The sequence below is a fragment of the Malaclemys terrapin genome, chromosome 10 (assembly GCF_027887155.1).
Source record: "Malaclemys terrapin pileata isolate rMalTer1 chromosome 10, rMalTer1.hap1, whole genome shotgun sequence".
Taxonomy (NCBI): domain Eukaryota; kingdom Metazoa; phylum Chordata; order Testudines; family Emydidae; genus Malaclemys; species Malaclemys terrapin.
Window position 1 is genome coordinate 6552985 of NC_071514.1, and position 27697 is coordinate 6580681.

The 27697-nt window shown below is 47.1% G+C and overlaps 1 protein-coding gene across 2 annotated transcripts in view; it reads left to right on the top strand.

Moving 5' to 3' along the window:
• IGDCC4 (immunoglobulin superfamily DCC subclass member 4) overlaps positions 1-27697 on the top strand; it is a 166294-nt gene that overhangs the window by 137064 nt on the left and 1533 nt on the right. For both annotated transcript variants that reach the window (XM_054043154.1, XM_054043155.1), the window contains 5 exons: positions 698-868; positions 4113-4250; positions 4874-4979; positions 6157-6391; positions 22619-22783. In XM_054043154.1, the coding sequence (XP_053899129.1) occupies positions 698-868; positions 4113-4250; positions 4874-4979; positions 6157-6391; positions 22619-22783 (815 nt within the window). The remainder of the gene's footprint in view (positions 1-697; positions 869-4112; positions 4251-4873; positions 4980-6156; positions 6392-22618; positions 22784-27697) is intronic.

Here is a 27697-nt window from a genome sequence, read left to right on the forward strand (position 1 = left end):
GAGCTGCCCTGGGGATTGCTTTGAGCGATGGGTCCTGGCTAATGCTGACAGATGTTGTCAAAATGGGTCGCTGAGCCCAGCATGGTGGTGTAGAGACAGTGGCAGGAGTTGGCAGAGGCTGAGAGCACTGCTAGCTCTGGTAAGTCAGGGGATAACCTCTCTTGTCCAATAGCAACCTCCAGTGGCTGTTTTGGGAGTGGAGTTAACCGACTTTGGAGGGTGGGTCCCATCTAGCTGTGGTGATAAGAGAGCTTTGCGGGCGGGGGAATTACAAACCAGAAGGGGGCAGGGAGCTCGGAGGATCCCTTGCCCAAGGATAAGAAAAGCTTTGGTGTATTTTAATGCTGTATTTCTGACTGAGCTGGGCAGCTACACCCGTGTTTTCCTGCTACTCCTTAGCTCGCTGGCCAAGACAGACAAACTCCCCATTGTTTGTGCTGCAGAGAGCACACCCTTCCATTCAGCTCCAAAGTCAACAATGAGCAGCCCTGTTTGTGCACCATTTGCATCCACCAAAGTAGGCTCGTGTCTGCCTGGTGCGTGCAGATCACTTCGGTGCGCATCCGGCCACCCAACTCCCATCTGCAAATGCAGCTTTGGCACGTGCCCGCTTTGGGGGGCACCAAATTGGAGGCGTGGTTCCCCTTTGGTTCCTGTTGCACGTTTGGGGCAGTCGTCATATCCTTTGTCTCTCCAGGGCCGTCGACGCCACCGTCCGACCTCAGGCTGCATCCAATCAACCCATACGCCGTGCAGGTGCATTGGTGTCCTCCAGTCGAACCCAACGGCATCATCGTGGAGTATGTCATCCTGTATAATGCAAACAACACGCAGCCCGACGACATGTGGACTCTGCTGAGGAAAGAAGGTGAGCACCAGGAGTAGCTCAGGAGTGTGTCCATTGGGCCGGGTCCAGAGCGGAGGTGCGTTGACTTCAATCCTAGTTGGGCACTAATAAATGTCAGTTCAGAATCCCCCCATTTGCCTTGCCCTCTCTGCTTTCTGACGGGAGTCCTGCGTCTCTGCTGTCCGGCCTCTAAACACGGATAACAGAGAAGTCTAATGAGCTGGGGGACAGAGAACGTTGAGGAAAGGCTGCGCTAGCCTGCAATACAATTAGAAATAGCGGCAGCAGAGGAGACCCACAGCTGAGAGCAGAGCATGCGCACTGAGAAGAGACGTGTGGGAGAGGTGGTGTGTTTGGAAGCAGGTGGGTTTTCTTGCCTCTTTAGCAAGGCTCTTGGGTGCCCTTCGTTTCCTGGCTGCAGAGAGACAAGACGCTCTCGCTAGGCAGTGAAAGAACTTTGTGTTGACGGAGCATCAAGGCTGTGGCTCAGAGATAAGAAAGGAGGAAAGCGGGTGGGTCGGGGGTTGAAAGAAAAAGCTCCATGTTTGTAGCTGTTCAGAATCTAGCCCTGTGAGCTAGAGGCTGTGAGCACATCGGCCACCTGAGATCATCCCGGAGGCCCTCTGCAAAACCAGGTCGCTCCTGTGTGTGGCGGTTTTCATGTGATAGAGAACGGTGTCCGGGTGAAGCTGCTGGCTGGGGAGGTGAAGCCCATGCCAGCGAGCGGAAATGCTGCGTGTAAGGTGCAGCGAGACGTTAAGAGCTCAGCTGGTCGTTTCTTGCAGTTTATTCACCCATTGCCCTGAAGGAGAACTGAGCTTTTGAATGAGAAGACAGAAGGATACAAAATCAACAGGCAGGGCCGGCTCCAGGCACCAGCCCATCAAGATTGTGCTTGGGGCGGCACCTGGAGGAGGGCAGCGCGGCGCGGTGCTCCAGCTCCGGCCGCTGGGGAGAGCGGAGCCGCAGCGGGCTCGCCGCCCTCCCCCGGCGCTCTGGCCGCCAGGGAGAACGGGGCCACGACTGGGCTCGCCACCCTCCCCACGGCGCTCCGGCCGCCAGGGAGAACAGGGCCACGACTGGGCTCGCCACCCTCCCCCCGGCGCTCCGGCCAGTCGAGGAGAGTGGCCCGTGGCCAGGCTCGGCACCCTTCCCTGCCGCGCTCTGGGGGGGGTGGAGTGGGGCGACTGGAGGCTTTTTTGCCTGGGGCGGCAAAAAAGCTAGAGCCGGCCCTGTCAACAGGGCACACATTAAATGGGTTAAAACCTGCCTGACCGCTAGGTCTCAAAATGTAACTGCAAACGGGGAATCAGCTTCCAGCGGGTGTATTTCTAGTGGACTTCCACAGCGATCAGTTCTTGGCCCTATGCTACTTAATATTTTTATCAATGACCTGGAAGAAAAGATAAACTCACTACTGACAAGGTGTAGAGATGACAAACAGCTTGGGGGAGGGGTAAATAAGGAAGAGTGATCTGGATTGCTCAGTGAGCTGGGCGCAAGCAAATGATATGCCTTTCAGTACGGCCAAACACAGAATTAGATACCTAGGCCCAAAGAATGTAGCCTGCTTCCAGGATGGGGGACTCAAGCCTGGGAAGCAGTGACTCTGGAAAGGGCTTGGGTAATCAGCGGAACACAGTGGCCAAAAGGGCTAATGCGATCCTTGATGCACAAAGAGGGAAATCTCAGCAGGAATAGGGAGGTGATATGACCTCAGTAGTGACACTGGCGCAACCATTTTGGAAATACTGCGGCCAGTTCTGCATTCTGACAAATGGGAGAGGGTCAGGGAAGAGCCACGAGAATGATTAAAGGATTAGAAAACCTGCCTTATAGCGATTGACACGTGGAGCTCAATCTATTTAGCTTGACAAAGAGAAGGTTGAGGGGTGACTTGACCCCGGCTGGTGAGTACCTACCTGGGGAACAGAAATGTGATGAAAGAACAATATCCAATGGCTGGAAGTTGAAGCAAAACAAATTCAGACGGGAAAGAAGGTGCACATTTTTCATCGTGATGGTAATTAACTTACCGAGGGATGTGGTGCATTCTCAATCGCTGGCTACTTGTAAAACTAGATCGGGAATGTAGGACTGGGGCAGGGGGTTGGGGTGCAAGAGGGGGTGTGGAGTGTGGGAGGGGGCTCGGCAGGGGGTTGGGGTGCTGCTTGCAGGAGGAGTTCAGGGTGCGGGCTCTGGCCCGGCTGCTCCAGGATGGCCCTGCCTGCCCTGGCCCTGCACCACTCCTGAAAGTGGCTGGCATGTCCGGCAGTGGCTCCTGGGGGTGGGGTGGGGCAGGCGGCTCTGCTGTGTGCTGCCCTCACCTGTGGGTACCACCCCCAAAGCTTCCATTGGCCGCGGTTCCCTATTCTCGGCCAATGGGAGCTGCGGGGGGCTGCGCCTGCAGGCGAGGGCAGCTCATGGAGCCCTCTGCCCCTTCCTCCCCCAGGAGCTGCAGGGACATGGTGCCGGCCGCTTCCGGGAGTGGCGCGGGGCCAGGGCAGGCAGGGAGCCTGCCTTAGCCCCACTGCGCCACGGGGCTGGCAATCCTGCAGGCTGGATTGAAAGCCGTGATGGGCCGGATCCGGCCCGCGGGCCGTAATTTGCCCTCCTAGACTAGATGAACACAATGGCCTTTTGGCCTTGGAATCTATGAATCTATGAAAACGGAAAGGGTCAGAAATCTCTGGGGATGGATGGAGCTGAACTGTGGAGGCTGGTGGTTGACGATTTCGAAATGGATGTTCATTAGGAATTAACGTTAGCACATAGCGGATTGGGATCGGATCCTGCTAACAGTTCAGCATGTAGAGAACTCGACTCATGAGGGTCCTCCCACTGGCTCCAATGGGATTGCTCATTGGGCTCCATCCATGGTAGCACAGAGGGGGAGGTCTAGGGGTATGGCCAAGGAATGACATAAATGTCAAGATTTTCAGGCCTGAAGGGGCCAGCGGATCGACCTCCTGCATAGTACAGGCCAGAGAATTCCATACTGCGTCCAGCCGAGAACTTAGGAGCACGAGGTAGTGCAGCTGCAGGAGAGGCTTCGGTGGGATTACTCACATGAGTAAAGTTTCACACATGCCAGGGTCAGGCTGCTAGCGAGCAAATTATGTTAGCTAATTCATAACTGTCCTGGGATCTCTTTATGTTACATGGCTCGCAGACTCTGCTAGCTAAGAGAATGAAACAAAGTTCTGCAATCCCCCCAGATAGCATCTAAACTAAACATTACACCTTCTCACCTGCTTTTGAACAGGAAATATTTTCAGCACCGAGGTGCGTGGCTTGGAGAGCAACACCAGGTACTACTTCAAGATGGGAGCAAAGACCATTGTAGGATCCGGGCCGTACTCGAACGTAAAGGATGTGCACACGCTTCGCGAGAAGCTGTCAGGTAGCCCGGTTTTTACTCCCCCAGGAAGCATGCCCTGGTCTCGAGGAGTCACTCCGAGCATTGAGTCACGCTCCATAACTGCCCTTAGTTAGTAGTGTCGTTTAGTTTTGTGTTTAAGCGAATGCATGAAACTGTCTGATCCCGCCGCGGGATACACAGAACGTGAATGTGTTTAAACCAATGCAGAGGATTGAGCCAAATTCACTGTGTGCGCAGCTCTTGCTGACGTCTGTGGCAGTTGCCGATCCGTATCTCGGGGCAAGAATTTGTCTCTCTTTCCCCACCTTGCAGCGGTTGTATTAGTTCATGTAGTATTAAGGCAGCTGAATTGTAGACAGGTGCCAGGTTGCTTTTATCTGCTTCAACGGTCACTGCCAAGTACTTTTTATAATAGTGTGTTGTCTGCGTATCTCTGCGGGTGCGTGTGTTAGATATGGGCCCAACGTGGGGCCACTTCTCCCACTTCCCCTGGGCTTTAGGGAACACTAGCTCTGGACCAGTAATCGGGGCCATTTTATATCTACGCACCCGAAGTTGGTGCTTTTCTGAATGCCCCGGACGCTCTGCGTCCTCTTCCCGGTAGGGCTTGAGACGCTGACTCGACTCTGTCCTTCGCCTACTAGATGTTCTGGATGTCCACTCGGTCACTGGGATCATCGTGGGAGTCTGCTTAGGTCTCCTCTGCATACTCTTCTGTATGTGTGCCAGTTTCCGCAGCAGCAAGCAGAGGTATGCGTTGCATTATCCGGACAGCCAGGAGAACAAAGCTCTGATGGGGAGCAGCACAGAAAACCCTGTCAGATTCTTTCCCACACTGAACTGGGCTGTGTTGCAGAACAATGGAATTTAAGGCAGTTAAAGGTGCAGGCCCTAAGAATAATCCACGGCTTGCCATATAGAATTCCTTCTCTGTCACCTTGTTTTGAGGGGTGTGCCCGCCCAGGAGCGCTCTTTGATGAATGCAGGCGGGTTGGCTGGTTTGTATGCTGCTGTGGTAGCTTTTCTTTAATCTGCATTGTTAGAGTAATTGTTTTTGCACCAAAATAGAACGCTAATTGCCCTATCAAAGAACATTATCTTTTCTTCATCTCGGTGTATGCACAACACTGCTCCGTTGCGTTTGGGTGCCGGGCTGATCGTTCTGAGCATGCTCTGAACAGTTTTGTGAGCTTCCAGCAGGGGAGACTGTTAGAGGATTCCCTTTCTTCCTGATGTAATGGAGTGGGTTGGCGTGATCGGGGCCAGATCCTCATTCGGGGCATATTGGCCGAGTCCTGTTGATTTGACCTGGGTGTCAGAACCTGCCCTGTAAGTGCTTATAAAGGAAATCATTTGAAGCTCGACTTTTGACGTAAGCCGTAGTTTTAGAGAGAGGCATTGTGAGCGGGTGGATTGAGCACAGGGCTGGGACCTAGGAGCTCCTGAAGTCTCATCCAGGCTCTGCCACTAACCCACCCCCATCACGTAACCTCCCTCTGTCACCTGTAAAACGGGGATGATTAAACGCATCCGCGTCACGTGGGGTGTGATAAGCATGAGTGAGAGTAAATCCGTGCCCTTGTCTCTCGCTCCCGTTCTGGGGCACTAAGCACCAGCCGCTGTGATCTGCTGGGCAGGGGGCGGGTTGTAGAATCTGCACACTGTGCTTGTTACAGAGCACGGGCTCGGGGTGTATTGGCCATATGTGGCGAGCACAGGGGCCTTAACACCGATCCCTACGCCCAGCAGAGCAGTTCCAGTCCTGTTGATAACAGCCCAAGCAGAGAGGGGCAGTTTGGTCCAGCATCTGCCACTGTTCATGAGTTGGGAGCTGACACCCCTTGAGCTCCGATTGGCTGGACAGAGGAGCGCAGGGCTGTTTGCCCTCCGAGGTGGAAACTTTTGTTTGTTTTCCCATCCCCTGCAGGGAGGCTCTGCCAGGCCTGGATTCTCAAGCAGCCGGGAATCACAGCTCCTGTCACCGGGGCAGGCAGGGACCACCCGGGCCCAGCGCCAAGTCTGATTCTCATGAGCTGGAGTCCCTCATGTCCCCGCTCTCTGAAGAGGTTCCCTTGCCCCTGCTGGACATCACGGAGCTGACGGAAGTGCACAGCCTCATCCACACCAGCCTTCCAGATGACGGCATCCACGGGATAAGAAAGGTATTGCCGGTGCGAATGCTCACCACCCCCTTGCTCAGATAACCCTCTTAACCTGGAGCGGCACCAAGGAACCAAGTTATTGTGCGCAGAGCCTGGGTCTGATTTTCCCCTCTGGCTCTGGAAAGTGCTGGCCTGAATGGATCATTCCATGGTCGGCACCATGCTAGCAAGGGGGGTTCCTGTATCAGCTGATGCTGAGTATCCCTCACTACAGAGTATTATCAAGTGTATTTTCCTCTGATATGGTTATCCTGAGCTATTTCCCCCCAACACGCTGGTTTTCATGTCCAGCCATGGTAAGAATTCCCCAGTTCCTGCAGCGAGTCCATGTCATCACCAGTGCCAGAGGAGGATATACCCTGATGATGCTTTGGGGGTTCACCCAGACCAGTAAGGGGGGGGTGTCACCACCTGCCCTGTAGCCCTGGGTGCTTTTGTGCTGTTCAGCTTTGGCTCCGAGCCCTGCCACCAGCATCCTGCTCATGGCACCATGGCCTCACCCTGGCCTCCACCAGCCTGGCTCCTCCTTCCAGGGCGACACCAACAGCCCTTTCAGTCCTGAGTCCCCCCAAACCGTCTCCCCTGCAGCAACTCTTGCCTTCCAGGCTAATAGGACCCAGCTCTCAAAGGCTTGAAGGATGCTGTACCCCATCGTCCCTCTGTGATGGTTACCCCCAAGTCTTTGAGCAGGTCCTGATATCCTCAAAGTTAATCTTTGGTTTCAAAGCCAGGGGGCTCAGCTCTCTGTGTCCTCCAGGGAGCTGACATCATGCTAATTCTTGCAGTCTCCTGGGATTTTGCAATGCAAATGAATGGCCCATTGTTCTTGGCACACCTGGCTTGATTTGCCCTTGAGTCCAAGAGGTGCTGGCCATTCTCCTTTGTCTGGGAAAAAAACCCACCTTTTTTGCTTCCTTGGTTTGTTTACAGATTCCAAAAGAGAGAGTATTCATAATGTGACATACAGCGTTGTTACGTACATTTCATAATGATTGGAGCGGCCAACATGCTGTTAGTTTTCCATTGATATATTACACCTTCTAAAGGCTGAGAGTCTCAGAGCTGAGTCTGCTGAACTCCCGTGACGTTGACCCAGGGATGCTGCCGTAGCTTCAAGGCAGGAGTAGATTCCTTGGCTGCAATGATCCCTTTTTGGGGAAGGATTGAATAGTGGGTGGATCTCCATAGTTACGGATTCGTGACCTGTTGCTTCTGCCTCAGTCCAGCTCCACCTCATCTCCAGGGAGCACAGCTCTGTGCTGTAGAGTAGAGAAGTTCTGCTCCCAGCAGAACTGCATTGGTTCTGCTCCATCCAGGTCCTTCGTGCCCAAAATAGAGGCAGGGTTTGTTACTGTGGCCTCTGTATTCAGTACAAATGTTCTAGTGGCCTTCACTGCTGGAGAGACAAGGGAAAAGGTCTCACCCTCTACTTAGCACCAATATGAATCCATTAGGACCAAACCACGATCATCCTATAGAATTTAATAGGGGTGAGACGAAACAGAGTTCTGTAGAAAACGAATAGGGATTTTTAGAAATTAAACCTATAGCATTTAAAAGAGACTTAATATCCTTTCTTTAGCTTTTCTCGTCCTGTGGAATTCTATAGGAGGGATATAATTCTCCATTTCATTCTATATGATGGTTAAAAAAATGCCTTATAGAAAGGTCTTCCTTATCTAATTTTGGACTTTCCCATAAGGATTCTGCTGAAAGCCAGACCTTACTGTCGTTGACGGTCAGCCATGCAAATTCTGCGGAGTGATTCCCCTTCTTCAAAGGCGGGTAGACCTGCAGACTTGTGCTGGGGGTTTTAGCTGCCTGGCATGTCTATGGGCCTGTGGCAATATCATTACAGATGCTGATGTTTGCTAAATCCCCTATGCTTTGGCTCCAGGCTTCCTCAAAGTGTGATGGTATTTTGGACCAGGGCTTGGGTTTGGACCAGTCCTTGTATTGATAGTCAGTAGAAAGACTCCCATTGGCTTCATCAGAATTTGAATCAGGTCCTGTGTTAGCTCCTTGAGCCCTGCGATAGAGCATGCGTGTCCGTCAAAAGGCCCCACAATAGCATGTTGCGATTCTCCGAAGGAGAACTTCCTCCAGCCTTTCGGTAAGAAAGATGATGGTGGACTCTACCTTGTTGTCTGTCCGGTCATAACTCTGGTTCAGTTGCAAGCCTGGTGCAATTTAATGACCATGACCAAGAAACTGGACTTTCCAATCAAGACAAGTAACTGTACAAGGATCTTGTGGCCATCAGTAAGTCAAAAGAGAGACGCTTTAGCTCAAGCCAATGTGATGGACATGACGCATGGATGATGAGGTGGAATTCTAGGGACTGTATTTTGCAGGAGTTGGGACTGGATGATTATAATGATCCATTCTGGCCTTTGAATCCATTGATCTATGAGAGAAGGTTGAAGTGGTTGTTGGTGAAGTGCGAAAGAGGACGACAGTTTATCTTTGGCCTGAAGCAATGAGATTCTCCATTTATTTGAAAACAGCCTGTCACAAAAGAGAGCATTGAAAGCAGAACCAGAATGCTGCATTGGAGGACTTATACTGAGAAATATCTGAGGCTTTTTATAGAGAAAAATGGTTGGTCCTGTCTGATATTGTGGATGCTCTCAGGTTCCAATCCCTTTGTGACTCTTGCTAAACTCTGTGAGATCTTGTGGCCACGAATTCCACAGATTAACGATCGGGTTTCTAATGCAAATATTTGCGTTCAGAAACTCGACATCTGCTTTCTACAAATACGCTCTGCAGTATTAACTTTAAAATGTGCCGGTTTTATAAACCTCAAGTTCACTAGCGTGCTCGCAAAGAGCAAACATCAGGAAGGCGAACGCAGTTGAAGGGAGCTTGTGTTTTTATTTGTGGATCTATATGTCCGGAGGTGTTCTCTGAGCTCTGTGTAATTTGCCTGACATTGCCTCGTCTTTCTCTTCTCCCTGCCCGCTTTTCTCTCTCAAGCTTGTCTGAAGCATTTCATTCCATTAGGGAACCTTTAATTGGCCTAATTTAGTTAATCTGTTTATGTCTTTCTTTGTAACCCGGGGAGAGTGTGTAAGGTAATTAGAAGGTTGAGTGAAACAGGCGCATTGTGAGCACACGGGATTTCATGTTTGCATCAATCATATGCTTGTATGTCACTGGTGTTAAGGTGTATTCATGATAGCAAACTTTAATCAAATCCAAGTGCAAAATAAGGGAGACGTGCGAGAGGCTGGCACTGCAACCCGCCTTGGAGAGTTTGCCTCTTTATTAGAGAACGCGGAGACTTATTCTTTTTGATACTCCTTGTCTGCCTTAACTGTCACAAGGGTCAGAGTGGTTCACCGTGGTTTCCCAGATGTTCCATCCGATCAAGACTAACAGGAAAAGATAGGAGAGCACGTGAGGTTTCCTGTGTAGCAATCACAGCTCCTTGCAGTGTTAGTATCTAAGGGTTGGGTTGCTCCCCCCCCCCCCCTTTTTTTTTTTAACAGCCCTTTCCATTAAATGAGGAACACATGTTTTTCTTTAAAGAGTTACTTAGCTCCTGATCTCTGATTTGGGGTCCTGGAGGTAAAACTCTCTGCCCAATCGACTCATTTTTCTCCTGCCTTTTGGGGATAATAAATCCAGATCTCTCTGTGGATACTGCCCAAGTGGGAATTTAATCCCTAGAAACGCAAGATCTGCTCCCCAAAGGAGCCCGAATGCCAATCACGGTCTGTTCAGGGTTTGTCTTCAGAGAGTTGAAGGCCTCAGAATCTCAGTATCTGAGTCCTGTCTTGGCGTTCGGCAGATGGATTATCAAAGATCAAAGGTTTGCATGGTGTACAGTCTGGCTGTAATTTAATCGGCTGAGTGGGAGGCTGGTTAATGCTCCTACAGCCAGGGTTTCACTTTCAGTCCCAGTCTGCCATAGCTTCTGGCAGCTCCGCAGGACTTTGCTGCCTGCATTGTTGGACTGTCTATGCCACGGAGATGTACATGTGTCTGTTCAAGTGCTGTGCTGTCTTCTACAGTACCTTGGATTTGCTCCTAGTCTTCAGAAATCCCGACTCCTCCATGAAATTATATTGGCGCTCCACCTGGGCTTGGTGAGCAGGAGAAATGCAGCAGTGTTAAGTCTCGATAGGCCAGTAGAGTGACCACAAAGCTCAGACCGCCAGTAACTTCCTGGTTCTTGTTCTCTGAGAAAGTCAGTAATAGATTTCTGGGGCATCTGTGTCACCACTGGACAGCAAACCATGTGCATTATCCTGAAGGATGCCAAGGAAAAGTGCCCGTGCTTGGAACGAAATCTGCCAGCCGATCGGATCGATTAAGCATCTGCATTCTCTGCAGAGCTCCTCTTGGGGCTTATCTCAGCTTGATCCAGCATGGGTGTGCAAGAGGGAAGAGTGCAAGGATTCTCCCGCGCACCCCACCCCAGGCCAGGGGCTGGACGCAATCAGCGTCCTGTCAACTCTGCAGGGCTGGCCCCTGATTCAGCAATGAGGCGTGTGCGGAAAGTCAAGCAGGTGCTTTACGTGCTTTGCTGAATCGGGGCTCTACTTTCCCTCCCCCAGGGGGTGAGGTGGTAGCGCTGCTCCCCAGCTGCACACGCCCACAGCACCGACCTCGCACAGGGCAGGGAAAAGGCTGATCCAGTAGCCGTGCTCCCAGGTGTCGCAGCAGGCATTAAGCCTGGCCAAGCACAGAGCCCCTGCTGGCGTGAGGCGTGTCCCCACATCTCCAATGCCCAGCTGGGGCGGAGGAGACACAAACAAGCTCTAACAGAGGAAGGATTGTCCAGTGGTTAGGACACTAGCCTGGGACATGGGAGTTCCGTGGTCTGCTACAGAGTAACCGTGGGCAAGTCACTTGAGTCTCACTGTGCCTCAGTTTCCTCATCTGCAGAATGGGAATATGAGCATTGCCTTGCCGCACAGGGGTGAATAAAGACTGTGAGGGGCCCAGATGCTGTGGTGGTGGGGTCAGAGAAGAGGCGTCACCATTACAATGATCTGTTCCAGGTTTAGGGTTTTTTTTTCATAAACGACGCTAGCCTCTTCCCTAGCTGAATTCTAACTCTGCCCCTTAGTATCATGTGGCGGCAACACCGCTAAGTAGCTACCACCCCCCGGTCCCCATGGGAATGATTTTAAGATCTGGTAAGGGGCGCCATCAAATCCTAAAGAAATGGAATTTTTTGAATCTCTGCTTGTGTGTTGGAAGGTTTTCACTGGAAGAACCAAGGCATTATTTTGTTACAAAGAAATGGATACAAATGTAAGGATCCCTGTCTTCAAAAGGGCACATGTGATTTAGCCTGGCTGCCTACATCTAGAGTATGGTCATCAGCGTCAATTGCACTAGGATCTTCAGTGCTGAATGCACAAAACCCTACCTATTCCTTTAGCAGGCAGCAAGTAGCAGGCTGTGGTAGTTGCCAGACATGGGCAGTAGGGGGAGACATCACGACATAGAGTGAGCTAGTGTCTTGTACAAACGCTTCCAAACCTAACCTGTGCGCTTACACTCAATTTGTGAGCACGCCCCGGGTGCTGTGTGCGTGCAGTCAGGAACAGGCACATCGGGACACTGTAACTTAGACAATGGGGACCAGAATTCCAGCAGATGTCGTTTTCTACTCTTTGGTCACTGGAAAGAGTCATGGCCTTATAGTTACAGCTCAGGGCGGTGCGTCGGGAGATGAGGACTCTTGCAAGTTCTGACAGATTCTTTAAATGACCTTGGTCAAGTCACTTAACTTATCCTACCTTGGTTTCCTCATCCATAAAATGGTGACAATGCTACTTTCCTACAGTAATGGTCATTAAAACCGGGACATCTCTCCTTTGCAACTGTTAAATTTACCATGGCATTTTCCACCCTAAGGAAACTGAGTCCTGTAAATACCAAAAGGGACTGTATAGCTTAATTCATTAAGGCTTGCACAGTGATTTGCAAGCCTCCGATAGACGGTGCTGTCAAACTGAGAAGCATTCTTCTTCTTTCTGGCTTTTCCTCGTTTCTCTCTTTCTCTGAAGTTTGTAGAGTGAAACAGACCATGACATAAAAATTCTTCAGGCATTAGCGTGGCACGGACGCTAAGCTGTAAATCCATTGGTACTCAGGTGAACAGCAGGAGCCTTGTAACTGCAGAGATGGAGATAGCATCCAAATTGTTGCAAGAGTGCTCTGTGTCTGTACATAATGTAAATAGGTAATGGATCAATAAGGGGCCAGGAGATGAGGCTCAAGAACACATCCCAGAATATATTGGCTATTGTGTGCTGCAGATGGCATCCTCTGTGCAGCTCTTTGCATGAGATTCTCCCGTCGCAGGTAGCGTGAATATGTCGGCTAGGAGCCCCGGAGGTCGGAGTGGAGGGAAGAGTCTCGCGGTGAGTTTTGCTCTGCTGTGCCACAGACCGAGCTCTGCTGTGCTGAGGGGATTTTTGCTCCGAGCTGTGAGTGAGGCTATGAAAACCCCTGGCGTGGAAAGCAGCCGAACAATAGGAAGGTGGAGGACTTAGACGAATGACCCCAGGGAAGCCCCACTCAGCAGAGGAGAGATCCAGTCTGGTTTGTATAGGAAATTGCACCATCGCCCACAGTTTAGAGTTTGCTCATCTTCTCCAAGCCTGCGTCTGAAGCCCAGGAGGTACCGCTGGCTCTGTGGGGTGACCTGATCCCTTTCCAGATGACAGGGACACTGTAGGCAATTCTCGCTGTCTTTAAATATTGCTTTTTCTAGTAGACATTGCGAGGCCACGGCACTGGTGGGAGGTGCCGAGTGCCGCCCCAGAGACGGACGTGGTATTCCACAGACCAGGACTAACACTCATGACACCTCCCCACCCTCGGCTTCCCTGCCTTTCCCCACCACTGCACCTCCAGCCTGACCATTGACAGGGAGGAGGTCATTCCATCTCCACCCCCTGCTCTGGCCTCTCTGCTAAGAGTGCCAACAAGGCTGCCAGATGGGCTGGTGGCTTTTGTGATGTGGGTGCCCGTCCCCCGGGAACTGGGCTGAGACCCACCGAGCCCATTGCACCAAACAGCCCTCAGGTGGTAGCAACGTGACTCGTAGCTGCTCTGGATTCAGGCTACTGACCCCAGAGGCAAAAGGCTCTGTGCCCCATTATCCCTCCAACGTGCTATTCAGCCCGACTTACCAGTGTCTTCCTGCACCACAAAGGCCCTGTTCTGGGTCCAGCTGGATGCTGGTAACGCCCACCCCGAGGGAGCTGTCTGTTTCTCAGGCAGTAACTTGAAATTGAAGCCTTCCTGCCTGCGGAGCAGAAGGCTTTTGTATTCACTTGGGGCTCTGTGCAGGGATACTTCCTCCCTCATAGCAACATCTCAGAGCAGTGCAATTAAACTTTAGCTGGAAGGGCAAGCCTCTTCCTCCTCCTCCTCCTCCTTCTCCAAGCCTCTAACCAGCCACTAGGGGATGTAAGAGCCCAATGCATGCTGCACTCTGCCCTTCCCCTCTCTTTCTCCTGCCTCCAGCGCAGGTCTGACCAAGGAGTGACAACCCGGGTCTGTGCATGGCAGGGCACGTTCTCGCCTACTGCGTTATCCATCCATCCTGGCAGCTCTGGATCATTGTGCAACAGATGGGCTGCAAGATATTAAATTATAGCAATTGCCAGATGGGCATCACTTGGGGACAGAAATCTCCTGGCTCTCCAGGGAATGGGAGCAACGTGGCATCAGCAGGCCAGACTTTCCTGCCATGCCTATGTGCTTTCAAGCAAGACCCGGTTGTGGGAAGCTGGATGTAGGGACAGGAGACTAGGGCAGTCTCCACGATCCAGTCACTCCTTACCCTCGATGTTGTGAATGCCACCAGATAACTAGCAGGGATGTGAATTCCTGTCCTAGGAACTGAAATGAGATAGCTCATTTCACTGAGCTGTCCTGGGTTTGCATTCAGAGCACTGAACTAGAGAAGAAAGGCTACATCATTCACCCCCTGAGCTATCCAGCCCGTCCTGGTTTTGACATTAACAGGAAGGGAGTACGGCCTAATGGTTGGGGCAGAGGAGTGCCAGTAATAAGATCTAGTTCTTCTACGGGGCTTTTCCTCAGTAGATTTCAAGGAGCTCAGCATCATTAGTGCTATTTAACAGATGGGGAAACTGAGGCCCAGAGCTGTGAGGTGACTTGGCCAAGATCACCCAACAGAGCAGTGGCAGAGCCAAGAATAAAACCCAGGTCGTCTTAGTGTCAATCCAATGCTCTACCCACTTGGCCACACAGACTCTGGAGTACTGATTCCAGCCGTGCCACTGATGCAAACACATGACTTCACTTCTCTGTACCTCGATCCCCCATCTGTAAAATGAATACAATTAATAACATTTACCAGCCTCACAGGTGATCACGGAGCTTTCTTGATTTAGAATGCTGTGAGATCCCCAGCTGAAACATGCGCTACATGTGCAATCTGGGATTATTCTTGATCAGGATCTTTTGACAGCTCAAGGCTTAACAAATGTTGCCACTGCAATGACTTTTACACAGTCTGATGTAGTCAGGATGCCAAGAAATTGGCAGTAACAAGGCTACGTGACCTTTTAAAACTAGCAAATCGGCTCTTGGACTTTAATCGTTCAACCAGAAATCGGTTGTGTTGTGAACGCCTTGCGCTTGAAGTTACAGCTGTGTTCAGCAAGCTGCTCTCAGTGCTTGTAGGTTCTTTCTCCATTAATTCACGTTGGTTTAGCATTCAGTCATATGTAGGGCTTTCCCTTTTGATTTTTCTTTATGATGATATTACCATAGCCCTGAGATGCCCCAACTGAGACTGGACCTTCTGCTGCTCTAGGTTCCATATCAACACACAGTTAGAGAGAGTCCCTGCTCCAAAGAGCTTACAGTTTAAGATAGGGAGAAAGAAAGTATTATTATATAGGGGTATGTGTGTATGTATATATATATGTGTATATAGATTATCTAGATCTATCTATCTATATAGGGAGACAGAAAGTATTAATATAATACTTGTATCATACCCATGCTGCAGATGAGGAAACGGAGGCACAGAGACACTATGTACAGGAAGCCTCGAGCAGAGCCAAGAATTGAACATGCCTCTCCAGCCCAGTACCTTAACCACCAGGCCATCCTTTCTTCTTGCTTATAAATAAACATTTGAACCGCGCAGCTGTAATGAGAGCTGGTTGCCACTGCAGGTGAGCTGTCAGCAGAGGCCAGTTGGTGGCGCTCCTGCGTCGTGCTGGCAGCTGCTTCAGCCAAAGGAGGGTCATGCCCGTTTTGTGATCATTTTTTGTCTGTCCTGCAGTGTGTCTTCTTCAAATGCTGGTTTCCAGTTGTCATCGGGGGAATGACACAGCTCCCTTTCCCTCTCAAATGCACCTCCTAAACACCACTACCTTTGATATCCAACAGGACAGGTGATAAATGATGCTTGTAATGTAGTGGCTAAGGGTGGTACAGCTCTGTGTCCCTCTAGTGGGTGGGGCGGATTGAACATTTTCTGTCTATATTGTTTTTGACTAAATGAAATTTTTCGTAAAATGTGTATGCTTTCCATGGAAACGCTTCGTCCAAACACTTAATACTCAAAAATCAAAAATTTTCAACACCAACACCAATTTTTTTTTTGATTTGGAGACAATACTGGAGTCTCTCATGGGAGTTGTAGTTTGGCTGCCTCATGCCTCCATTTTTTTTAATAGGACATGCTCCGCAGTGGACTTCAGTTTCCATGATGCACTAGGGAGGCTCAGGAAGAGGGTAGAGATTGGTGCATCATGGGAGATGTAGTTTGGTCACTTTTTTTCACTTTAGTTGAAATTTGCTGAGGGGGACATTTTCCAACCAGTTCTAAATAAGACCCCTACTCCTGCTGACAGATAACAAAAAGTCTCCTTTATCTCAAGTGGTAGAGGCCTGAGGGGTTTTTTTTGTATTGGGATTCAATGTTCCTGGGTTCTATCCCCGCTGCTTACCATGATGTCTGTATGTTTGCATGACGGGATTTAAATTGAGTTTAAACCGATGTGATCCCAAAGCAAATGCGGTTTCAGAGTGTGCTGATGTTGTGAGAGGCAGTGTTCTTTAGACTCCTTTGGCACTCGATTGGGGTATAAATGGCTATGTACGTATTCTAAATGTGGATCCCCAGCTAACAGAGTTGCAGGAAATCACAGGCTGTTGCTGGTGAAGGAAACATGAACCCATATCATTTTTACCAGCAGTTGCTGATACTACAAAGAGGTTACAGTGGAAAAAGTCTATTTGCTTTGATGAGTTTAGCTGAAACGGAAATGTCTTTGCTATCGGCCCTTTATTGGAAGATGGTTACGTATTCATTCTCTCGTTTGAAGTGAACAGTTTATTATTCAGAGAGTGATTTTTTTGCCCCTCTAAATTAAATCTGAGACTGACACTCCCTTCCTTAGCTAATACACTGTAAAAGTCCAGAGACCATTTTCCTGCTTTCCTACAACTTCTCCCCCAGACTTCTCAAACTAAGCTTTAACAAACAGACCTGCAGCTAATTGCAAGTGCTTGGCCTAGGAGATATTCGCTCCCTAGGAGGGAATGTTTTTTGTAAATGGAACCTGTCTGAGTAACGTGGTAGACAGTTGCCTGGTGAAGCGGATGGGGTTTTTTGTTTGGTTGTTGCAAATAGCAAACTGGTACAAAAAAACGTTGCTCTTCATCACAGCTAATTTCAGCCGGAGCTGAACAATCTGTTCCCACAGTCATCAAAACCTATGTAAACATGGCAGATTGACATTTCCGCTAGCAGTTGCTCCTTTGGGGATTGCACCGGGGTTGCTGTTTCTTTCCACATTTTTGGTTTGCACAGGAAGCCTACAAAAAGAGTGTGCGAGTATGCAAAGGGTGTGGGGGGGTGTTATGTGTGTGCAGGTATCTCTGATAGCGTGTGCGTGCATGCAGATATGTATAATAGCACATATGGCCATGTGCGTGTGTGCGTATACCTTCTAGTCTGAAACATCCAGACTTTATTTGCTCAGTAATGATATGTTCTCTGGAAAAAGCTCATAATCCACCAGTCATTGACCTATCTGCAGAAAGCCATTCAGATGGCAGCAGGAGCAAATTAGTGTAATTAAATGCTGTTTCATTTATTAATATTCCTTATTGTGTTTCATCCCAGCCAGCTATATGTGATCACTTGTCTGTTTTCTCATTACTTACCGTTAGTTTAATTATCGCTGACCCAAACGAAAGGGAGAGGGGCACGGGGCATTGGTCCAGAATAGACTGTATTGTTAATGGACGGGAAGTGACCGTTAGCAGAGATGCTGTCACCGTGATCAGCATATTTCCAGTTTTGAAAACGAGCACCTGAAATCTACAGCTTTGCTTTGATGATCTTTCTTTCTGAAGCTCACTGCTGCATAAACAACATCTTTGATATCTGGTCTCTACAGGCCTGATCCTGTAGTGATGGGACTTCGGTGGGAGCAAGGTTTGGCCCTAGAGATTTTTGTGCAAAGCAATTATTATCTAGAGAGGTCTTATCCTGCGAGGTGCTAAGTGCCTTTAGCTGCTGTTTGAAGTCAAAGTGGGCCGAGGGCACTCAGCACCTCCTAAGCATGTACATGAGTATTTTTATTTGCCCGATGCCAGCCCCGACAACCTGGTCTAATGTGTGACTTTTTGTAAGTGACTGACTTTGGAATGCTCGGCTTACGTGCAACATCTGGTCCTGCATTGCTGCCTCATTTCCAGCCAGATGGACTGAGGCACAAGGAGGTCAAATGACTCATACAAGGCCACACTGGTGTCAGAAGCCTCTTTGCTCCTGCAGCTAGACACAGGCTCTGTGATATACTCACTGGGCATTAGATCGAGAGAGAGAGAGAGAAAGAAGAACGATTTTCCTCCATTTAAACCGTACAGCTTCCCCTCCCTCCCCCCACGCTCTTCTCCAGTTCTCAGAGAATTTATTCTTTGTGGGACAAATAGACCACCAAAGAAAAATGGGGCTACATTTCTGCTTAACCGCCAAGCCAGAAAGAGGAGTTGCTCTACCCACACTAAGCTTTTGGTAACAAGGTGAGTTGCGTAAACACAAGGTTGCCCAGTAAAATCAAGCCCCGCAAAGAAATTACCTCTGTCCATGAACTAAGAGTCTGAGCTGTGAAATAATTTGAGCTCTTAAAGGCACACATTTCCCATGCACAGAGGTGTGCATTCAGCAGTTTATTGCAAGGGGAAGCCAAGAGAACCCAGAACAAATTGCATTCAGCCCATATAATTTAATTAGATCTACAAAAAGGTAACACTGGTTGCCTGGGGGATTTGAAGCTCGACTAAGAATAGCTTGGTGGTCTGCTTAAAAAAAAAAAGACACCCCCCCCCCCCCTAAGTTTTGTGCCCCTGTATTGGTGAAGTTACCACATTTTTCCCCTGCGCTCTAACTTTAAGCAGGCAATCCATTCATACATACCTCAGCTTGAATATGCCTGGATAGTGTATTTGTGTGGTGAGTCTTTCTCCGTAGAGCAGAATAGTGATTGTTCCAATCACCAAAGTGAATGATGCCATCAGACAGCGCTGAAAGATCCATTTATTTCCAAAAAAGACCATTTGTTTCTATCACTGAATTAATTTTCAGTAGGCTAGAACTGTTCCTGGTTTCTTTCTGGCTCGATATTTCTCCTGGTGGGGAGTTGATGCATTCTCCCACAATAAAATCCATGTTTTTCCCTTCTCCCACCATGAAGGTTCCCCATAAATCAGCTTCTCTCTGTATCTAGGCTCTAATTTTCTCTTGCATGGCCTCCCACCCTCTTTGCTCAACCCAAATGTCACTGCTAGCTTGTTCCCATCACTCATTCCTGCGCTGCTATAGCACATTAGTGAAGACATTACTACGCCGGCGGGAGAACTTCTCCCATCGGCATAGTTAATCCACCTCCCCGATAGGCGGTAGCTAGCTCTCCTGTCGACATAGCTCTGTCTACACCGGGGATTAGATCGGTATAACCGTGTCACTCAGGCGTGTGGATTTTTCACTCCCCTGAGCAACGTAGTTATACTGATATAAGTTTGCAGCCTAGACCTGGTCTAAGCAAGCACATTTCTTTTCAAGATGAAAGCGTTACAGAGAAAACATAACAGCAATAATAAGCGTTCCTATACGCCTGCTAAAAGCTTACCAGAGGTCACCCTCAGTCTTATGGGGCCTCAGTAGGCCAAAATCTTCCAGCCTCTCCCAGGAAAGACCGGGGCCCTCCTTAGACAGAAGGTCTTGTCTGTTTGGTGGATCAGAAAGCCTGTTTAAACTCAGGCTGTTTATCCGAAGTCCTTTCTTTGTTGAACCAAAATATATGAGCCTCTCCAGGCGGTGGTACCTCTGTGGAGGTGTTACACCCTGAGTGAATATGCCTAATCACCCCACAGTGTTCTTAGTTCCCCGGGGGTCTGTGGTTCCCATCCCCCATGGAGTTACAGACAATCCCCGGACCACTGGGATAAATAAACTGAATAGAGTGAGAGCTCTCAAAGATACTGCAGGAAATTGCCATCGCTGTCACAGCGACCCACCTGCTGTCCTATGTTGTTCTTAGACAAAATAGTTACTGCAAAGAAATTCATTTTAACTTGTATTTAGGGTAAAAACTTGGCTTTTTGACAAAATGAAACAAAATTGTAAAAAAAAAAAATTTCCATTTTTGGTTGCTGAAAAAAGCATCTTACAAAATCCCATGGAAGCTTTCAAAGAAAAATTTCAATGAAAATAAAAAATAATAATTTTCATTGAAATTTTTAATGAAAGAGGAAAATAAATTCCTAACCAGATGTTCCAGGCAGCCTTTCAAAGTAGGGCACCAATTCATTATTTGTCACCTTTCTCTTACTGCGCAGCCCTGTGCATTTACAGCGGTAGATAAATAATCCTAATGATGCACCGTTAGAACTCGAGGTTTGGCTTAGATCCTTCCATCACAAAAAGTACTGTAGTTAAAACGTCGAGAGGGACTAGTGGTAGCTAGTATAATACCAGGCAGGGCTGGAGAGAATTAGCTGATGTGTTATGGGTAAATGTCCATAATTGCTATGGTAAAGTTACTTCTCAGAATAACATTCATAGTCCTAAATGAAAATGTTACATTGCTTATTCTCATAGATAGCCAATAATTGTTACTGTTTCTTCCAGAAGAGTTACTGTGTTGTTACTGTGAAATAACGTGAATAGACAATAATATGAAGATACTTCCTGTATTGTGAGCTGAGGAACTCCAAGGTCAAAGATGGCTTGTTAGAATCATAGAATATCAGGGTTGGAAGGGACCTCAGGAGGTCATCTAGTCCAACCCCCTGCTCAAAGCAGGACTAATCCCCAGACAGATTTTTGCCCACTCAAGGATTAAACTCACAACCCTGGGTTTAGCAAGCCAATGCTCAAACCACTAAGCTATCCCTCTTCCCCCCACCCCCACCCTCACCCTTTTTTTTTTTTTTAATTATTAAATAAGTTGCCCACTGAAATTTTTTTTTTTAAACTTAGAATCAAAGCATTAGCCCAGAAGACAGTTGTTATTGGGTCAAGAGGAAGCACCTTGCGTTGCGGTTATTATACTGAAATGTCTAACAATGAGATGTTTTTGCGACGTAATTGGGTTTTTCTTCTTCTGTTAGCTGGGTGAAATGAGAAGTTGTGGCAGCCATGTTTGTTGTGGGCATGTGGATGGTGAGTTCTAAGGGCAATAGCCAATGAGAGTGTAAGGATTTGCATAGTGTGCCAGTACCAAAAACTATGATATCCATCGGTGAGTCAGTAGCAATGCAGCGTCCCTGCCCTCTGATTGGCTTAGACCATTCCATGTTGGTATAATCCACAGAACTCTGACATTAACTTGTCACCACTGTGTGTATGTATCAACTGTAGCTGCTGCTGAATGTGGTTAACCATTTTGCTAACCAAGTGTCTGAATATAAATTGGCCAATGTGTAACAATTTCTATTAAAGTGCATTTCAAAAGTAACCCAACTGCTTTGTCTGCTTTTGCTACTGCCATGTTTCCTAGGATGAGATTCGTAGCAGAATTCATTGATATAAAGCACCTGATTTTTCAGCCCTCAGTCTCTATGTGTGTACAAACAAAATTGTGCGCGCACACAAACACACGTGAGTGGCATGTTTCAGATGCAAACGCTTACCTACATCTTTGAACACCTCTGCATGCACAAGGGTTAAAATGTACCCCTGAAAAACCCATTCACCTTAATGGAGTTTGCAGGTGCACATTCTATAGGTGTTAAACATTTCAAGACGTCTGTGCAGGTTTTTGTACCTGCAAAGTGTGGGTGAATAGATGTGAGTGTGCAGTTTTTGCATATGCACACGCAAGAGGGAGCCAGACAGAAGATCAGCTGAAGATCTGGCCCAAAATGGGATTCGGATTCTTCCTTATATAAAACATGCAAAATGGAAAAGCTCAAATAATAAAATGCTAAAAGATTCTAACTCACGGAGGAACTTTAAGAAAGAGAGGCAGAGTGGTGTATTAGAGACCTACATTCTATTCCTAACTTTTCTACTGAGCCACTATTAGATGTTAGGCAAGTCAATTAGTCTCTCTGTGCCTGAGTTTCTCCACATCTTTATCCACCTGTATAAAGTGTTTTGAGAGCGTTATAGGAAGGTAGCTACTGAAGTGTGGAGTATTATTCCCACTGACTCCAACCCACTAGTGTCTTGGCATGTACATGCAGTAGGGTCTGATGCCAAACCAATTGAGATAAAAGAGCATTTTCCCCCTGACTTCCATGGGCTTTGAATTAGGTCTTCAAAAGGAAGATGCATGCAGTGTGGTGCTACCTGATACATTGCATCCTATTGGTCTTGAAATCTATGAAATCAGCAGAGACTCCCATATTAGATTTGGAGTATGAACTCTTCTCGTAATGTGTCACAGGAAGAACAGTATTAGAAATATTGGGTCAGAGCTAAGAAAATCCCAATTATCCACTTGCTCCACATCGGACCATAACAAATCAGTGCACTAAACCCCATGTTCTGTGGTGGTAATGTCCGCTTGTCAGGGCTAGTGTTATTGTGACATCATTGGAAGTGTGTTGGCTGCATTTAACCGACATCTTCAAACCATATGGCATTTCTCCATCTTCTTCTTTGTGTTGAACTGCCTGTTCTTTCAGGGTTGGAAGGATACAAATCTGTGTCTTGGAAATAATCTGATCATTGCTTTCCTTTTTATTCTGCAGTCTACATGGAATAAATCAGTTAATCAGAACTGGACAAGTAGCATAGCCAGATGTGGAGATGCCATTACAAAAGAGCCGACTGCTGCTGTGAATGGGACACTGAAGCCGCCTTCTAATGCAGGACAAAAGCTTTTGCTACAAGCGCTGGTGTACAATGCTGTTACGGTGGGTGTTTTCAGTATTTTAGTGTCAGCGACTTGTGCATTACGGTACATTTGTTATGTGTCCCTTCGTCTTTTCCCTGATTGTAGAGGGAGAGAAAATATTTACCCCGTAGAGTTCATCTCCGTTTGCTGATTATGGTTTTTGTTCCGTTGCCCAAGTATATCACTGCATGTCATGTGTGATTTGCGTACGTGGGGAAAAGTTGTTTTACTTTCAGGGAGTCCTCTGTGTCTCTCTCAGAGGTCCAGCAATCCCCCTGTTCTCACTGCCTTACTTTCCTCAGTCCTTGTGGTCTTGAATCGGTGGCCAAGGGTGGAGTGGAGCAGATTCCTTGTTAATGAGGTGGAGAGGCTGCCGTGCTCTCATCTGGGGAGCAGAAATCAGGCTCCAGAGAACAGATTTGGTTTTTTTATGTAGCAGTGCAGTAAAGTTACACATAAAATGAGTTAGGATCGACAGTAACCAGCATAGAGAGTTATTAAGATCTATTTTATTCTAACCTGGAGAAGGAATTGCATTTTTGCTTATAGAAAGAGTCAAAAATCAAGGGTTGTTTTAAATTCCTTTGAAAGGTAGCATAAAGCCATTTCCATTATCCTTCGTCTACAGATCAGGAAAAAATTCAGGTTTCATAGATTCCAAGCCCAGAAAGGACCACTGTGATAATCTAGTCTGATCTTCTGCATAACATAGGCCATAGGGCTTCCCAAAACAAATTCCTAGAGCAGATCTTTTAGAAAAACATCCAATCTTGTTTTAAAAATCCTTGGAAAATTATTCCAATGGTTAATTACTTGCAACATTATAAATTTATGCCTGAATTTGTCTAGCTTCAATGTCCAGACATTGGATTGTGTTATATCTTTCTCTGCAATATTGAAGAGCCCATTATTAAATATTTGTTTCCCACGTAGATACTTATGGCCTGTGATCAACTCACCCCTTAACCGTCTCTTTTTTAAGATAAATAGATGGCGCATGTGAGTCTGTCGCTGTAAGGCAAATTTTCTAATCCTTCAGTCACTCTTGTGGCTCTTCTCTGAACCCTCTCCAATTTATCAGCATCCTTTGTGGGCACCAGAACTGGTCACAGTATTCTAGCAGGAGTTGCACCAGTGCCAAATATAGGGGAAAAATAACCTCTCTGCTCCAACTCAAGATTCCCCTCTTTATGCATCCAAGGATCACATTAGCTCTTTTGGCCACAGAGTCATTTTGGGGGGCTCATGTTCGATTGATTATCCACCACACCCAAATCTTTTTGAGAGTCACTACTTCCTAGGATAGAGTCCCCCGTCCTGTAAGTAGGGCTTACGGTCTTTATTCCCAGATGTGTACATATACATTTAGCTGTGTTAAAACACATTCTGTTTGCATGCACCCAATTTACCAAGTGATACAGATCGCTCTAAATCAGCGACCTGTCCTCTTCATTACTGACCCCTCTCCTAGTCTTTGTGTCATCTGCATATTTTATCAGTGAAGATTTTACATTTTCTTCCAGGCCATTGATAAAAATGTTAAATAGCGTAGGACCAAGAACCAATCCCTGAGGGACCCCACTGTAAGCACACCCGCTCGATGATTCCCCATTTTCAATTACATTTTGAGACCTATCGGTTAGCCAGTTTTGGATCCATTTAATGTGTGCCATATTCATTGTATATAGTTCTAGTTTTTAAATCAAATTGGTGTGCGGTACTGTCAAACGTCTTGCTGAAATCTAAATGTATTACATCAGTGCTTTTACCCTAAGAACCAAACTTGTCATCTCATCAAAAAAAAAATGATATCAAGTTTGTTTGACAGGATCTATTTTCCACAAATGCTTGTTGATTTGCGTTAATTACATTACCCTCCTTTAATTCCTTATTAATCGAGTCCCATATCAGCTGCTCCGTTCTCTTGCCCAGGATCGATGTTAGGCTGACAAATCTTATAATTACCTGCGTCATCCCTTTTATCTTTTCTAAAATATTGGCACATTTGCTTCATTCCAGTCGTCTAGAACTTCCCCAGTGTTCCAAGACTTATTGAAAATCAGCATTAACATTTCTGATGTTGTGTTCTCAAATTTAGGAATACAGATGTATTTCAATTAAGCAGTTGCTAATATCATAATCTGTGTCAAGGCTCCATTGAAGCAATTTGATACAAACTCAGCTGACTCTGTAAAGCAAGAGATTTGCCTGGTGTTGCTTTAAGATTTTGTCTTCTCTCCTCTAATAAGTACCTCCACCTATCCTATGCTTCCTTCCTAGATAGCAGTGTGAAAATCAGTTATACACAGGATGTAATTAATGTTGTGTGGAGAGTTGAGACAATGTTTTACAACCCAATTACAGAGTGTCATTTACATCACAGTTTAGCTACCCATCAGAGTTTGTCAACAAAAGGAGAGAAGTGTTAAAATATGTAAATGTTACACAAAATTGGCTTAACTAGGAAGCCGGAGAGTTACACATAGGATAGTTCACTTCCTTGTTTTGGATTGTTTCCTTTCAGTAAGTGAAGTTGTTAACCAGCAAAGGCAATAAACTTTGAAAAGATTTTAAAGCGAATTGTCTAAAAGCTCTCTATGGGCTTCCAAAATAGAGAAATCTGCTTAGTTAACAATTTGAGTCTAATATAGTAACTCCCCGCTTAAAAATAAATGCAAAGGCCCCAAGAACACAGGACACTGTTTAAATGTTGCATGAGTGAAATCGTTCTGTTCTTTCCGATTCTAAGGGCTTTGTTTTATAACAGCTTTTGCAGATTACAAAATAGGATTAAGGTAACTAGCAAATATTGCTCTGCTTATACACTGCAGCCAATGTTTTCAAAAGCGAATAGTCAGCTTGGGTGCCTCATGTTTTGGGTGCCCAACTTCAGATGCCACAAAGGGGCCTGATACTTAGAAAGTGCCGAGCATGCACCTTCTGAAAATCTGTCCCTTTTAAGCACCTAAAATCACGAGGACTTTTGAAAATCTCAACCTTTGTCTCTAGAAGGAGAGGGCCTTGTGGAATCGTTGTAATGTACGTGTTCCAATTTCAATATTTGATAGCTAAGGACGTGGGGAATATCCTTAAGAATCTGAAGGCATCCATGTTATTCTAGGCGGTGTCGCCCTGTGGACAGAGTACTGGACTAGAACTCAAGACATCTGGGTTCTATTCCTGGCTTGGCTACTGGCAAGCCAGGTGACTGTGAGCCAGTTACTACAATGCTTTGTGCCTCAGTTTCCCCAGCTCTACAATGGAGGTAATGATGCTCACCTCCTTTGTAAAAATCTCCTTTTGAGATCTACTGATGAAAAGTGCTATGTCGGAGCAAGTTATTACTACTGTTGTTATTATAACATTGCCAACTCTCACAATTTCACGGTTGCTATATTTGCTGGGGTTTTTTTTCTTAATGTCCCAGTTCCTGGAGTCACGTGATTATATGAGAATCTCAGCTTACATTTAAAAAATAAAAGGTACATTTCGAGCTCCTCGTGCTTGAAAAAATGAATTCTCGAGGCCCAGAACCCAAAGGCAAATAAAAAGAAACCCACACTTTTCATTTTTTTAAACTTTCATTAGTTTTTGGAACCTGATTCATTATTTTTGAATGCTTGGGGTTGGCCGTACTGCTATCCAGCCACTTAATGTCACTGTACACTATTAGCCATACCTCTAAGCCAACCCCTGGTATAGTTTGCTAGGATCCTGGAGTCTAGTCCCCTTTCTGCTGTTGACTCACTGGGTAACCTGTGGAAGTCTTTGCCTCAGTTTTCCCATCTGTAGCTATATGTGTTGTGAGGCTTCCAAAGCAGCTTGAGGTCCTGTGATGGAAGGTGATCATAGAATATCAGGGTTGGAAGGGACCTCAGGAGGTCATCTAGTCCAACCCCCTGCTCAAAGCAGGACCAATCCCCAGACAGATTTTTGCCCTAGATCCCTGAGTGGCCCCCTCAAGGATTGAACTCACAACCCTGGGTTTAGCAGGCCAATGCTCAAACCACTGAGCTATCCCTCCCTCCAATGATGTATAAGTGCAGAGTACCTGTATCTGGATGTAGTCCTCCTGCCCAGTTTACAGTGTGAATTCTGTTATGCCCACTGTGCTCATTCCCGAGAGAACGCTTTCGCTGTTATAAATGAGCGCTCTGCGCCTAGCGTCTGGACTGGCGATCGGCAATCCACACCGGGGAGGTGAATGCCATGCCCTGCGTGTGTTGACTTCAGATTTGCAAATACATTTTATAACACAGTCTTGGGAAAGCCATTCCAACCTTGCTCACTTGCCAAGCTCAAAACCCAGAATATTATTTTTTTTCCTGAAATCATTGATGGAATCACAACCGTCTAAAACCATGTGGACAAACGCCCGGAAATGCTTTGGGCTATTGATCTGAATAGGCTTTTGTTAGATTGTTTGTCTTTTAAAATGACACAGCCTGATGTTTATTTTTTTAAATGACGTCTTTGGTTTTGGGTATACAGTGAGCTCTGTCTCTGAGCTGCATGCTTTATTTCCAACATTAATTACCAAAAGCTGATGGAAAATGCAATTAAACTCAGCTGGCATTTTGGAAAATCTGGTTGGGTTAAAATAGCATCGCTTGACTTTAGACCTGAAAAGAGAAGCTTGGAAAAGTTGCCTGCATTGAAAAAGAGCATATGCTCTTGTTTCTGAGCGGAACAAAGCTGTTCTGCCATAAAGCCATTCGGACTTTGGCTATTGCTCATGGTACAGCATGAGCCGTGTTTAGACTCCAATCCAGTGAGGCATATAAAGACACGCTGAATTTTAAGGATGTGCGTAGGCCCATTGAACTCAATGGGATTACTCACGTGCTCCCGGTTAAACACGGGCTTCTCCGTTTGTCAGGATCCAGGGACTGAATGATCTGAATTTAGTCACTTTCTCCCTTTGCTTTCTGCT